General features: G+C 36.0%; 1 protein-coding gene across 2 annotated transcripts in view; it reads right to left on the reverse strand.

Moving 5' to 3' along the window:
- Positions 1-16,658, reverse strand: part of B3GLCT (beta 3-glucosyltransferase) — a 68,632-nt gene that overhangs the window by 41,752 nt on the left and 10,222 nt on the right. For both annotated transcript variants that reach the window (XM_072850398.1, XM_072850397.1), the window contains exons 3-4: positions 15,423-15,462; positions 7,520-7,629 (exon numbers count right to left, since the gene is read on the reverse strand). In XM_072850398.1, coding sequence (XP_072706499.1) covers positions 7,520-7,629; positions 15,423-15,462 — 150 coding nt within the window. The remainder of the gene's footprint in view (positions 1-7,519; positions 7,630-15,422; positions 15,463-16,658) is intronic.

Consider the following 16,658-nt stretch of genomic DNA (forward strand, 5'->3'; position numbering starts at 1 on the left):
AGTAGATTTTTATATTCACAGACAAGTAAGTCTGGAGCATCTTTCACTAACAGTGAGTTTGAGGCAGTCATCGCCCTAGCTAACTTAATGTGATACGTGGGGCAGCAGGTCCCTTCCCCCCAGTAGTCTTTTACCAAGTAAACCCAACATACATTTTCTAACTTAGGAAGAAGAAAGTAAGAAGAGAATGAACAGGAACAAAAGAACAGAAATAAGCTTCCACAAGGCAAGATATGTGGTAAATGTATTTCAAGTACTAGTAGAGATGCTCAGGAGAACTTACAAGAAATGAAGAAAACCATTAACAAGTACTGATTTTAAGGGTTAATTTTCATGATTTAGTAATTCTAGTCTCATGTATACTTGAGAGCAGCAAATATGGCACTCTATTTAAAGATGACTGAGCAATTTCAACGTCGCAGACAGCAGTCACAGTGGAAAAGGATACTTTAGATCAATCTCTTATTCATTCTTTACTAATAAAGATACACCTTAGCGAAATGGTTTCCTTCAAATTCTATGATGTATGCAGAGATTGCTGCAGAAGAGGCTGAGAGGCACCTTTGCCTAAAGCACTTAAAACTTGCCAATTTCACTTATATTTTTTGTCCTGACATGAGAAGTCATCTCTGTAAGGTGACAGGTCCAATTTTCTGCATACAAAAGCCAATGCAGTTATCACATATTTGACTGGTAAAAGCAGCTATATAAAAAAAGTGTATGATGTGCAAGGCAGGGCTGAGAGGAGGCCATTCGTCACTGCTAAAACTGTTAAAAGATCTCATTAGTGCCGTATTATCCAACTTCTACAAATTATTTCCAATCTACTGAATACCTATTATGGGAAGATGATCATATTCATCTTCTGGCATTACAGTGTAGGTAAGTTTTACAGTTTCAAGCACAAAATAGTTAAGAGGCTAGACATCGACTTTGCTGATAATAAAGCCTAGGATAATAAAGCAAAAGGATTCTGGTACCTTTGCAGAATGAAAAGCAAGGGCATACCGGAAAGTCAGAGATCAAACAATTAAAACAAAAAGCCAAGAGAACAACTGGAGGAAAGCAGAGATAAAACAGAAGTCAGTCAAATCTGTGAAGTCCTGCAAGATGACCTTGAAGAGAAAAGAGTCAAGACAACTCTGCAATACATTTCCAAACTAAATAGTAATTTTGTACGCTTTTCCTGAAACACTTTCAAAAGGTTTGATTTTCAGAACTTGGAGGCACCTCACCCTTCAACAGACCAGAGTTTAGAAGCATTTCAGAAGTTGAGCACCCAAATATTGAGGCCCCAAAATGAGCAGCTGCATTTAAAAATGCAAATCCTAACAGAAATTAAGCATAATGAAGACAAACTATGTACTCAACAGGAAAGAAAATGACCAAAAACATGCTGATATCAGACAATGTATGTAAGCAGAATAAGTAATACATCAGAAAACAAACAAATGCAGGTGTTAATATGGATAAGGAAGGGGAAATATGAACTTCATACACTGACCACTTAAATGCACATACTTATTAGAGACAAGGTTTTTATACTGCAAGCTGTACCCACATAACAGATGTGAAGTTTTATGGACAGGTTTGGAAGATAGGTATAAATATGAAAGTTTTGGTTGATGTTACAAATAGAAGTCAGGCAAAACAGAAGCAAAGAGGGAGAGAAAAAAGGTTGGACAAAAATGAAGGTCCAATTAAACTTGATACAGGAATCTGAAAATGAGGGCAAGTCCGAAATACTAAATTAATCCATTAATTTGTTTTCTGTCTTTTAAACAAATAAATCCAAATTATGCAAGGTGCAAGTATGCAAGTTTAGGAGAAAATTCAACTAGTATGGCAATAGTTAGGTGTTCATTCCCTAAATGGAAAATATTGTCGGGGCTGGGGGGAGAACAGGACAAAGAACTCTTGTTTCCAGAATTTTCTATTCATAAACCAGAGATGATCCAGGGCTTTTAGTAGTTACTGGTACTACCATCTGACTCAAGCAATGCAGACAGAAAAAAGAATCACAAGAGCAACACATACTGGGTACTACGATACTCAGAACTTTTGGACAAGGATTTGTGTGGTTTCAGGAGGTCACCAATAAAAGCTGGAACTTCTTCCTCCCTCTCTTTCACTGCAGTACCATGTTCCCTTATTACTCTAATTTTTTCAGTCCATGAGGGATCCCCTGCTGGGACTTCACTTCTTTGAGAAAGTAAGAGTGCCAGAAGCTCCAGCATCCCTGCCCTCACCACAGAGAAGTGCAGGACTTGTCATCTCAGCAAGATACCTTCACACAGTCTATTGCCAGTCATGTGCCAGATTCATCATTTTGCTGTGGAAAGAGTCCTGCTGATCAGTCAAAGACTAGCAAGACCTGGGCCAAGTAGAGTGGCGTACAAGATTAATATCACAGATGACATGACAGTATCTTCCCCAACGGCTCTGGTATAGACTGGCACCTAATCTTTGTTCTACAAAGAGGGAAAAATGATGGAAAGCTAATGGAGAAGGTATGCCGAAGAGCCTTGTTTTTCATAAATAAAGTCAACAAAAACTGTCCACTGTCTGGCAAGATAAACTCTTACATCTTAAGGAATAAACATTTTAAGAACTAAGGTGATAAGCACATTTCATGAGGCTACAGGATTTATTTGACATGAATAAATCCTCGCAGAAGAAAAGAAAGCTGTTGCTAGGGAAGGAAACAGATTGCACACTAACATTTTACAAAAAAAAAAAAAAAAAAAAAGACACTAGATCTAATAACACCGGGAAATAAAAGAATTTAAAGTTATGCATAAAACATACCTGTTCTAATTAAAAAAAAATAGGGTTGATCTTGATATTGTGCAAAACTTTGCCATAAAGACGAACTGTTGTATACATGGAGGTGGAGGGGCAGGACAAAATGTAGCCCAACGCTTCACTTAAATATAATCAGTTAAACCTTGTTAAAACTGCAAGATTCAAAAATGAATCATCTGATCAGTCTCAGCTGGAAAGTAACTTCCATGGCATGGGAAGCCATTATAGGAGGGAGAGGACGAAACAGGGTTTTCAGACTAGAATCTAGAATTTGAGCAAGTAATCTGAAAGTCGAAGCAACAGATATATTGTGGATTGCACTGCATTTATGGTATTAATTTTGAAAGGTCTCAAGTGAATTAAGTCTATGAATATTTCATCTGAATATACAGATCAGTTTAAAAATAACTCAGCTGCAGTGAATAAGTAATCCTTCCACTAAATTTTATAACCACAACATTATTAACATGCATGTGAGCTTTGCAGTAAGGGAACAGTTCAGACCTACTCCAAGAACCGCTGGGAAATTTTAGCTATAGAGCTTGTAGGTCAGGAAGAGGAATCTATGCCTGTTCATTTGTGAAATACATCTAACAAGGAATAAAATAAGGAAGGAACTACTACAGCTCAAGAAAAACATAGACACATTTTCAGAGTTGTTTCCATCATAGACTGATAGTATTAAAAAAATCTCTTTCAGGTGAGCTATGGATGTCAGAATTCATCGTGGGAATAGTATCAAACAATAACAGAGGAATATTTAAAGAGGCTTTTGGACACTTCAGCTATCTTCACTCCAGCATTTGAAATCAGATGTGGAAGTAGGGCTAGGAAGGACTTCAGAAAACATTAATTCACCCAGAAAAGGAATGCATGACCCACTGGCAAATTAAGAAAAAAAAGATACAGTCTACAAATTCCCTGAAAGTAGTCTCTCACAGATGGCCAAAACATGAACAAGAACAATTTGGAGACAGATCATTTCAGGCAGGAATATGGTGATGGCTTAACATATATACATTAAAATTCAAGCAAACTAATTATACTTTTTTTCCCCTCTCCAACACTTTAACAAAGAAATCTTCCATATTATTGAAACAGTGCAATGCTGCCATCAGTACAGCCTAGGTAATTAAAAATAACAGATTTTTAAAGCACATATGCCATGCTCAACAACAACTGGCACTTTGGCAATAGATATTGTGGCCATGAATCTAATGACATAATAAAATAAAGCTGAAATAGGCACCAAGAGGCTTTTCAACATTATAGATGCAGCAGCTAGGATACTGAGTTACAGTCAATTTGTGTTGGAAGCAGAAAAATAGAACCTTCTGTAGGCATGATCCTGTGAGATAACAAAGAGACTGAACATCTGAGGCACAGACCACTGGAATAGGCCAGCCAGGTTTCTGATCATTTTTGTTCCTGATGCACTTCAGGAAACAGGATTTTGCAAAATTGTTTTAAATAAACAGGAACACAACTATAGGATACTCCTAACATTTGTCACCTATTTTCATGTTAGCCAAACTGGAAATTGGGAGATTGACAAAGAAACAATACTATGAAAATTTAATGAAGATATTAACTAAAGCAAGTATTTACTCAAGCAACATAATATGGAGGTTTTCTATGTACAGTTCCACACTTTTGACTGCACTTTTTTCTTTTAAACTGATGTTAATAATCACTAAAGTAACAGCCCTCAAACTCACAAACAAGCAATATTCCCCTTTACATGTAGGGATAGCTTAAATCTGTGAAACTTCATTTATATGAGATGGTACAAAATACAGGATTTTGCTCAAAACAAAGTAAGCCTAATAGTAAAAATATTGCAAATTTTAGTTACAACGCTTCTATAAAACAGAGGTCATACTTCACATCATCTATTATTCATATGGAAGTATGTGATACTAATTTTCATTTTCCAGTACTCCATGGTATCAGTCTTAAAATCTCATTCTTACATTCTTGTTTTGTTTTGTTTTTAACTCCATAATAAATAGTACTAATTTGCTATATTTCTTCTGGTTAATATACATAGGATACCATTTAATCTCTAGGCTTTTCAGGAAAAATAAAAGGTTTTTGAACATAATCAATTGGCTGAGGGTGTTCAATGTAAGAACCTTCAAGAAAAAAAAAACCAAACAACTCTACTAGACCAGTTTTCATAAAGAAATACACAGACCTTTGTCTTCAAAATACTGTCACAATCCCAGGCAATTAAATAGCATTAACTGCATCTAAAACAGTATTCCAGATAAAATCTATCATTTTTCAAAAACTGTATTTTACCTGTTTTCTAGTCTTAAACGTAATAGCCAAAAAAGTAATCCTGGTTTTCCATTTTTTAAGAAGATAGGAAGGGAACAGTCCCAAATATTGTAATTTCACACTCTGACAGCTTCCTTATCTGGTGTTTCTTAGGAAGGTCTAGTTTACAGAGCTTCTTAAATGCTCAGAAATCTCAGAAAATTAAGAAAATTGGTAAAAATCTTAAGGAATTTTCTTCATCGCTATATTCTAACTTAACAGTTTTGGTTAACGTTCACTAAATTGCTATGAAATATGCTTGTCAGCATGAACACAATACTGACATCTACTGGTGACCGGAATTACAGATTATTTTCACATGAAAATAATGTTTTAAGTACATGGTGAAAGAAAATAAATGGACAAATTACTTGTAAAGATTAATGTAAGGTAAATATGAACGTGAGTGATTTAATCCATTTTAAAGCAATGCAGGTATTCTAGTTTCATTAAATAACACAAATCTAACAGCTGGCTTCCTCTTCTCATTTTAAAACAGAGGAAAATAATAACTAATGAATCCTTATGGACTAAACATCTATCGTTTGGTCCTGTGACAACAGGCAAGTGAACCTGCTGATTCAGTTGATCCAGTCCTTTGCTTCTATACAGCAGTTGTCCTTTAAAACACAAGGATCTAATTTCCTTTGCCTGAAAGTAATAATTTCATATGTATTCTTTTTAATGAAAAATGCAAACTTTAAATGTTGATGTGCAGAATTTAATAGAGCTTCTGTCTCTTCTCCATAATTAGTATTATTGGGTCATGCCTCACCGTGGCCTACAGTGGAATTGCAAGTTGACAAAAACAATCAAGACATGCCAAGTACATGCAGGCTATGCTCATTTTTTCCTGTACATTGATGGCTTTCTCCTTTTTCCAGATTTCAGGTATGAAATTTTTGGTGTGATGTATTTCCATCACTGCTTCCCTAAGATGCCATGAATGCTGTTTAACAGGTATCTCAATATTGGAAAAGCATCACCATTTCATCATTTCAATAAAGCAATCTCCTTAATTAGACAATAAAGTTTTTTAAAAGCCAGTTCAGTTTGCTCAAGGCAGAAGTACTCACAGGTACAACTCTTTGATTACAAAAAAGATTCTACCTCTCCCATAAAACATGCCTATATTCCTGCCTCACTGAAGCTATTCATACTTTCACCTACTGATCTTTTCATCATTCATATTCTGCAGCATCAATTTCAGAACTCAACTAAAATCCTTGGTTTTAACAACTGAAGCCATAATCTTCTCTGCACACATTGTATCTGAACACTTGCCCCAATCCCAAAGAGGACTCTGAAAGAGCAGAACTCTGCAGAACAAAGGCTGTTCACATGACTGATTTCATTAAGGGATTAAAAATTGCATTTAGAACGGATTTAATTACAACAGGTTTGATAAGCTTGGATAAATGAAGCCTAAAACATCCAGGAATCTGATTTAGGCACAGCAAGGCCAAGATACATAAGACAATTTAAATCAGATTTCTTTTTCCTTTACAACAAAGAACCTGGAATTGAAAAATAGGTCCAATAACCTCACAGCAAGCTATTTCATATCAGGGGATGTATGCCTCTTACTTTGTTCTTATTTTTATTAAAGACAAAATAAAGCATTGTTTATGTACACTTAACTTTCAATGTAAGTCTCTTAAAAACCTCTTCTCTCTAGGCTAAAGCTTTACAAGTAAAATTTCATATTACAGCCTTAAGCCAAAACCAGACTTGTACAACATGCAGCTCCCAGGCCAGCATGGCCCACCAGCAGGTGAGAGGCAGAGTGCTCAGTCTGCAGTGGGGTGGCAGAGGAACAAGGAGTAGTTAGGGAAGGTACTGCACCGCGGAGGGAGCTAATACCGATATGGGCAAGAGAGGTGTGGAAGGCTACTGCTGTAGGAAGTACGGAATCCTGTCTTAGGATTTTAATGTCCACATACATTGCTGCTCTACTGCCACAATGCTACAGTTGTGCAATGAAATTCTGACAAAATCTACATTACAGCATCTTCATTGGCTCTAGTAAAATACTCATCTAAATTCTAAGTATTACTTAAATGATTATGTATTTCACTTCATAAAGAAAGCATCTGACTTTTTCTTAAAGGCACACTACAAGTCTTTCTTGTTATCAATCTTACATCAAATGCCATCCAAACAAAAACAGTTATTACACAAAAGGTAGATAGTTCAAATTAAAATTCTTTCATGATACATCACGGCATACAATCAGTAAACACCCACTGAAATAGTTCTCTTATAAGCACACAGAAGACAATTAATAAAATGAAAAAAATTGATCCAAAAAGGCACAATAGAAAACTATATTTTTAGTAAAATGCATTAAAAACATACATAACAAGGTGCAATCTATATTATCTAAACATACCTTTCCAAGATCTGCAGTCTGTTTTAAAATATCTCTTTTAAGGTCTTCTGCTCTCTTGGAATGAAAAGAATTACTTTGACTCTGGATGATAAATACAATTTCTTTTAATTCTGTAAACCAGAAAATAAGAAGATTTAAAGACAAAAGAAGTTATTTCCAGTTTTGCTCCAAAGCTACTGAGAACCCAGGTGTAGGGGGGAATCTATTACATAGCAAGCTACTTATTTAGTTATACAAACGTTTCATGAATAATAAAAAGGTATAATTTAACAGACAAAAAAATCCAAACCAGTCCTTTTAAGGATTAACACATAAAAAGTATGACACGACTAGGAGATCTGCAGCGACAAAGAAACTTATGCCTGCAGTTAACAGTAGCCATATTCTTTACATTCCTTTTTCTCTAATACACCAGCACTCCTTATTACCAGAGTTAAAAGGTGTTAGTCATAGACCAGAAGCTCCCCTCACTAGGCAATGGACGAACACGAAATGGAAAAGATGCTTCCTCAATACAGAGCTTAAAACCCTACCCAGAAACAAACACCAGGTGGAGAGAGACGCACATGAGAACAATGAGGTACTTTTATCTGATAGGACAGCATCAGCACCTCAAATGTGTGCTCACAGTGTTTAAAGGTACCATAGTTAAGAACTTTCAACAGGAGAGGAGACTGTGATAAATTTAAAAGAAAATAACGAAGTAGCTCTGCAAACATTTATGGACACAAAAAAATGCTTATTAAAAAATACAAGTAGGTGATGAAGGCTGATACTATGGAGAAGCTGAAGATAGCCAAATTTTATTGACAAAGGTAGATAGAATAATCTCTCAGCACTTTGAAATCTAAGAAAAACAGGCAGATTTGATCCCATTCAGAAGCAGAACACAGCAGAGGATGAGAAGGTGCAAGAAGAGGAGAGGACAGATGCCCTTTCCAAAATTCTTAACAAGTTTGACCAGTGCTGCATAACCCACCCAAGATCATAATTAAGTAGCAACATATAAGATGAGGAGACACTGTACTATAGTTTCTGTTTGGTTTGCCAGAAAAGGCTGAACTTTACAGATACCATGCAGAACGTGTGCAGATGAGGAAATTCAGGGTATAACGATTTAAGAGGTACAAATAAGTGACTGACCAATTATTGCCTAAGGAACAAAAAAACATAGTCATGATGTTCAGTGTTCCAGGAGAGAAGTAAACGACTTGTGGGGAGAGTGGGCGGGGACTGAGAATTGCATTTAAATTCTGTCACTCGAGGTAACAGTCAGATCAGGCATAAAAGGTAACAGATTCCAGTTAGTTCAAGGAGGAGACGGCACAGAAAGGCTCCTGAGTTAATGTTTACAGATTACATCACTCCAAGACAAGACAGTACCAAAAGGAAAGAAATCAAAGATTAAGTCCCAAGGGATCTGTACAGACTGTCAAAAAATGTGGAGAAGGAACAAAGTGCACACCAAAAAAATTATATAGGTAACAAAAAAGACATAGGAGTCAAATTTCAGAAAAGCAGAACTTCAAGACCATCATCATTAGCAACATTATGAAAGCTGACAGAGAAATCAAAGATATAAAACCTCTAGGAGAGCTTTCTAAGAACAGTTACTGGTATTCCACTGAAACCAGACTTTCAATGAGATATAGAAGACGTCAAATTGAAGACAGTGCAGGATGAAAGTTCAGTAGAGAAAATCCAGAGAGTCACGGCTGCCAGATTTTACTACAAGCAAAGTCTGTGTGCAGATAAACATCCCAAGGACAGAGCACCTTAGAGGAAGCATGTGAAGCTTCTTGTCAGGCAGCAGAGTATTTCAACACTTTTAATGTGCAGTTTTGCTGCAGTATAAACTCAAGTTTTACTTCATGCAATATTTATTTTTAAAATGTATATTCTTGCATCATAGATCAAGTCAACCTAAAAGATCCTAGTTTCATATCAAGATCTTGACCTCTAGGTTAAAAATGCTAATTTGGCAAATACAGTAGAATAAGTGAAGAACAGCGGAACAAAGATGGAGAACAAATGTCCAAAGAAGGAAAGTAGTAGTCTCAAGGAAAAAAAGTAAAAATGAGCACATGAAGAAGGATCACAAGAAAAACGGTGGCAACAAAAAGAACATTAACCCCAAATATCTTTGCTAAGACTATGGGAAGATGGACATGTCCAAGACCTGACCATCGATTACATTCCTTTGTTCCTCTGAACAGTTACTTGTTAATTTAGACCTATGACAGCTCAAAGCTGCAGTTAAATGTTTTTCTACTTTTTCCCTGATACTCTTTTCCCTCAATTTATTAGCTTATTCACCAAGACAAACTCTGAAAAAGTCAAATTGTGTGAGGTCTCTGGTGATAAAGTTGTGGAGACGGCATAAGCACCAACATAGATATCAGTTCTGATCTCACTTTTTTTCCCACGCAGCGTTCCTTCATGCTCTGACCCACCCAAACTGCTTAGAAAAACATGCACAATAAAAATGTCTGAATAGCACCTATTTGCTATCTAGCAAGAAATTTGCTAGATTTCCTGTGCAAAACTTAAAATGAGAGCAAAAATTAAAATTACACTTCAGTGATGCTAGTGAGAGTCAAAGGGCTAAATCTACATGCACAACACTGAAAATATCCCAGAGATAAAAAGCAAAAGCTATATTGCTTTATATAATTACTGTTTTAGTATCAGTACATTTACGGATATGCAAGCATCTGAATTACACTCAGTTTCACTTAACGGTACATTTAACACCACCTGTGATATCCCACAATAGAATACTTTCTAGGAGTAATCTAATAACTACTTTGGTGTTACTGCTTTAATCCAATGGCAATAGTTTCGTCTGCTATAGACACTTTAAAATAGCTCATTAAAAGAAATATTCAGTGTATTAAAATGTCAACAGAAAAGTATATATAATTTTAAACACCTAAATTGTTTCTCAAGCTGAGAAATAGTCAACCAAGCAAGACAAAGAGTGCAGTCTTCTGGAAGATTACTAACCAAAAGAGCTACTGATATACTTTATTTCTCTTGTTGTCTTCTTTTCTCTTTTATTCCCTAAGACATTTCCATATCTAGAAAATATCTTCAACAATCTCAAACGCTTATTGATTTGAAAGATACTGCAAGTTCACAGAAAAAAAATATTTAAAAAAAAAAATAATATTAGGAAACAGGAATGCTGAAACTTCCTGAGTCTTAAGACAACCATGTCTCATTGCTAAACAGAATGGAGCCTTAAAAAACTTTTAGCAAGCCATTAACAGTAATGTGTGTTTTGGCAAGTATACAATGACCCTATGCAAAATACGCCTCCTTATGAATTATCACTAAATCAGTTCAAAAGGTGGCGATGGGGAAATACTGCTATTTGGGAGATAAGCACTGCAGTATAACCACTAGCACGAATGGACTACTTGTATGATTTTTTTTTTTTTTTTTTTTTTTGCAAAGTTTATTCACCACAAAAGGTGATTTAAGTCAACTCAAAGCTACTGAAAAATTTAAAACAAACATTTCAGGCCTCCCCATCAAAAAGAGTAAAGAAGCTCCCAGAAGAATATAAGATGATGATGTTGCTTGCTAGCCTTCCTCTGCTAGCCAGCAGTTAAAACATTCACCCAGGATGCAAGAAACCCAAATCCTCATCTGTGAGGGAGTTTGGGCCTGAATGTAGATCTTTGGCATTCCAAATCAGTCTTAATTTCCAGGTTGCAAGTATATTCTGAGGTGGGTCTTCCCCATTCCCTCCTATTGTTCTAGGAATGGCAAAGAGTGAAAATGGCTCCTGAGCTTCCAAATTACCCAACTCTCCTGAAACAGTGGGCATCCGGAACCATGTCTCTGACTCGCTGAATGTTTAAACACATCAATAAAATGGTAGAACAGGCATCGACAGAAAAGACAGAATTCCATTAGGATTTTTATACTTCCTGGAGTATGTGTGACATGGTCCAAACCATTTCCGCAAAAATTACAATCATGACTTTAAAACAACTAGGATGCAGTCTAACCACCGGCCTCTAATAGGTAAAAGAATGCCACTGACATCTTTGCAGCTCTGTCAATGGTGCTTAAATCTACCTCCTCCTTTCTTTCGGTTTTTCTTTCCTAAGAAATGATGGAAATAAAATTAATTTGTTTAAGGCTGAACGGAATATTTGTACAATGAAAACAGCATTTTCATTCCAGTGAGAAAGTACAAAATGACTCATTATTTAGTCAGACAAAAACTAAACTGCAGAAGCACTGGTGCTTTAACTCACAAACCAGAGACTCTACTGTGTAGGTCAGAAAACTCAGCTTCTGATTTGGGTTTAAAAAAATTAGGCCACTTGCATATTCTATAGGCTTTCCCCTCCTTTTATGCCAACTCTAAAATCAACCTGAAACTCCAGATCAAGATCTTATAGTTCTTATATTTTGAGCAAATTATTGTAGCCTAGTATAAAGCTTCCACAGTTAAAAGTAAAGGTAAGTCTTTTCTCATGCTAAGAACAGTAATTCATAAATGTGTTTATATAAAAGTTATTGCGATCTTTCTGGATTAAAGGCAGTATATGCATATACAGATAGATATAGGCACACAATCTCATCTCTGTGTGTGTGCTTATTTATTTACCATATATGCAATAAGCATTGTAATGACTGATTATCTGTTTATGGCCTACAGTATGAGAACTGAAAGCCATCCTAACTTCAAACACTCTCTTCTCAACACAGTTTGAGTATTTCCGATATTTCTGTTTCCTGAATTTTACTAAACTACTTGCCTTAGTAACAACCAAAAAACCCCTTTAAAAAAATTCCAAATGCACCACATTTTTAGGACACTTGTTTACTTCTTGAAATTAGAAGTAATAGTATCCAGTTGTTCACAAACTGCACACCCTTTCATAGTTTTGTAATACATAAAGTATGTTGCTTACCACCTCAAAACTCATGATGTGTCTTAACCTACTTTTAAAAAAAAAAAAAGTTCATCACCTATGCATTTGATCTGACACTAAAGAAAAAACTTATTTAAACCTCGCATGTTGTTCTCACCTTTCCACCCAAACTTCCATCACTAATTCCTAGAGAGCCTAGATAAAATGCAGAACTAGGCCAGGCAGGATATTAAAAGGATATGACTGCAAAAATACTTTTGATCCTTTCAGAATATTGCAGGTATTTGCAGATCATAGGAAGTATAACATCACCATATTTGCAAGAATCAAATCCAAGAAAAAAAAGCCTCAAGACTACTTCATTCTTCTTCTCTCATTTAACACACATGTTTAAAAAAAAAAAAATACAAAAGAAAAAACCCAAACCAAATACCCTCTCACCCCACGGCCAAAAGCTAGTAGATACCCTTGTGGTGAGAGGAATATCTCCAGAGAGAATGACTCAACCTACCTCGGATCTCAGTCACTCTCTGGAAGTGTCCCGCTCTTTCCACAGACTGCAGAAGGAACCTAGAGAACTCACACTCCCAAGCTCAATGCTTCCTTGAGTTTCCAAAGAAGGCAAAATCATTGTACACTAGCCTGAAATAGCCAGCGCCTCACTTCAAGAAGAGATTTGCTTTTGTTATTCAAATATTCTAAAAGCTGAAAATACTGTTCGTCAGCATTATGGCCTACCACTTGGGGACAAATACATCCACCAATAGAGTACCTATACATCTACCTGAAGGGCAAGACTTTTTGCCTTGGCGTGGCAATGATGACCCAACATTGGTTAAGTCACGTCACTGAGCTTTTGGCTGGACTATAACATATCTGTGCATGAAACTCTTTGCACACCAGCCAATCCAGAAAGCTACATCATATGGAGACAAAGCGACCATGAGAACATGAAGTTCAGTCTTCTCTGTATTACACTTGTCTTCCCAGTGACTAGGATATCAAGATGTTAATACCTGTCTTCAAAGGCTTGGCTAAGGACACTTAAAACGATCCCTTAAAACTCTGGAAGTAAAACTACAGATGATAACTCTGCTTCCTTGTTACAAAGGTACAGCTTATTTATAAAGGAGAAAGAATTTTCTTGTATAACAGTTTGAAAAAGAAGAATGAAAAAAACACAGGAACTAAGAACCATCAAGAACTTCATTCTCTGTTTCAAGTCCTTCCTTGATTTTACCCACAGAAATGGGTTAAAAGAGACTTTAAAAAAAGAATTCTTTCTTAAGGAGAGGCAGAATCTCGTTAAAAAAAAGAGAGAACACAAGAAATGATGTATTACATCAGACCAATGGTCCATCTAGTCCAGTATATTGTCTTTAACAGTAGCAATAGGAAACACTATTTAGGAACACCACAAGACCTTCACTTTCTCCAGTGCTCCTCATACTCTAACAGCATCCACAACTATTGTACTAGGAAATGCCAGCAGAAATGCTGCCTATCTTACCATACATTTATGGACTTGACCCCTCTTGAAACTGCTGATATGGTCTGCTTCACGTCCTGTGGCAGCAAGTTTCTAAATTTTGCTACCTGCTGCATAAAATACTTCTGTTTGTCTGCTTTAAAGTGATCTCCTACTGAAACAAACAATATATGGCAGATGGTAGTTACATCACTAATGTACGATTGTAACATTCCTAAATATAACTTTCCTAAGTAATGAGATTGTATTAAAACTTATGAAAACTGAGTCAAAAGCCAAAAAAAAGTCTGTCAATGCCTCCCTGGGTGTTTTATGAAGTGAAATACAGCAGGTCTGCTGGGAGTGATAAAAGCAGCAACCAGCATCTGGCTGTGCTATGAGATTCCACAGAAAGAGATGAAAGAACACAAAGAGGAAATGGACTTTCTTTGACACCAGATAAGGATGGGTGAACAGGGAAACAGAGTAATAAAGCTTCTATAGAAAGGTCCTGACCTTTCAATGGTAAAACGGGAGATTAATGGGACAATGGACTTAATTATTTTCCACAAAAGTGGTTATCTGTGTTAGGGACACAGCTTGCAACTAAGTCCAAAAAAAGCCAACAAACAAAACCCAAATCTCAGCACCATTCAGAGTTCTGTTAGCAACTCCACTAAAAGCATGCTAAGTCTTCCTGGTGTTCAGCTTTGATGTCAAAATGAACTCACAACTACTCAGAAACTGCTGCAAGAGACATGGTCAAGCTGGCTCTTTTTAGAACAAGCAGACCCAAGTGCTCAGGGTTTAGAAGAGTGAGAAGTACCATAACAGTCCAAGTTGCTTTAAGAATTGAACTGCTGTACTATAGCAGAGGCAGCACTAGATTACAGTGCAGATATTGCAAGGCCTTATCTCAGGTCTGTAAACTTTTTGCTGGAAGGACATCAGACTTGTTTTCAGAAAAGGCAGAAGCTTGCAGAATTTTTAGTCTCATAATTTATCTCACATGTCCTGTAAAAATGTATTTTACCACTCAGTATCCTATTAACGTTTGACGTGTTTTTTAAACACTTGTTTCCAGATACTACAAAGTTATTACAAGTTGTTACAAGTAATTTATAAAAACCCTAGTTATTACAAGTACCATGAGAACCTAGCAGAATGGTAAAATTCAGTTTCATGTTAAATTTTTACAAGAACTGCTACTAAGTATAATGAAATTTGATTTTAATGTACTACAATATACGTCTATGTACTACAAAAAGCAATGCATCAGTTTCATAGTGCACGTGCACATTTTCAGAAAAACACTTAACTACAAGAATCGCAAATACAAAGATCGAGAAGCTTCTGTTTGATGAGACTACATGAGCAAAGAAAAAAAATACAAAGTATCTGGGAATTGGCAATTAACTAACAATGGTGTTGAGCACTTAGGCACTGTTCATGGCAGTCACTTCTCAAAGCATAACTGTATTTTATTCACATTAAAAAGGCAGCCACAAGTAAAAGCAAATACAGACTATACAGTACTTACCTTTGCTTATTTTACTAATTGTTCCACTTTTTTCAGACTTCTAGAAGAAAGGAGAAAAAGCAAAATAAGGATACATGCAAAAACTCAAATATTTCTATAGAGAGACAAGGGGAGTCAAAGCATTCATCAGATTGTAAATGCATACATAGAGGTTTTAACTCAAGAACTAAGAAAAAAACTAAAGTAAAAAGTTTTTCATCATCGAGAATTGAAACAGATATTCCACATTTGTATACTTGTATACTATTACTTAGACAACACAGTAAAAGAAGAAGAAAAAGAAAAAAAAAAAGAGAGAATGCTTTTCCATGACTCAGTTTATACCAGGGCTCCTTAAGTTAATACTTGTCTTTTTTTTTTTCAATGTCTTTTTAATACAATGTCTTTTTTTTTTTTTAATATGTATCTCCTGAGCACAGAGTTTGGAATATGGAACTCTATAATACAAACACACCTGTTCAGTGTGTAAAAAAACCCCAACACACTCTTACTTATTTGATCCACTATCAAGCATCTACTGAAACACAATTCTTAAAGGAGGACTCAAAAGCAATTTATATCAAGACAAATAAATATGAAAAGGTTATTGTACATAACATGACTTCACTGGGATTTATTCAGGTATCACATACATTTGTGATGGAATTTTAACAGAGTGCTGAGAAACAGGCAACAGTGACATTGCATTTGCATCGTTAACCAGGAAACCAAGACACACACATAAAAATATCTTACGAGCACATTCAGTTGCTTCTAAATAACAGAGGCTGGGTGGAAAGGTGATGTTTAAGAACTGCTGACTGGTAGAGAGAGAGGACTGGAGAAATAGCTTTGCGCTTCCTACAAAAATTGTACAAAGGAAAACAGAGCCTTCATTTATTGCACAATTTCTCCCTGGTAATAGCACCTCAGTGCTTTGGTTTCTCCACATGTAAAAATCAAGATCATCTTTACTAATTGCATAAGGATGTTGTAGGATATATCTTGGTTCAAGCATTTTAAGACCTTCAGATAGAAATGCCGTACAAGGCACTCCTCAGTAATAAGCTCGTATATAGTTTTCCTACCCTTGTGACTTAATTCCTATTTATAAACACAATTTTTTCTCCCCCTCCTTTTTTTAAAAATATCATATCCATCTAATCCTTTTAGTCTTGCTTACATCAGATGATCTCTCCCTCTGTCCAGGTCTGACTTTTACACTGAAATGCATAAGCTCCAACTTCCCTGGTAGCC

The sequence above is a fragment of the Ciconia boyciana genome, chromosome 1 (genome assembly GCF_034638445.1).
Source record: "Ciconia boyciana chromosome 1, ASM3463844v1, whole genome shotgun sequence".
In the NCBI taxonomy this organism is placed as follows: Eukaryota; Metazoa; Chordata; class Aves; order Ciconiiformes; family Ciconiidae; genus Ciconia; species Ciconia boyciana.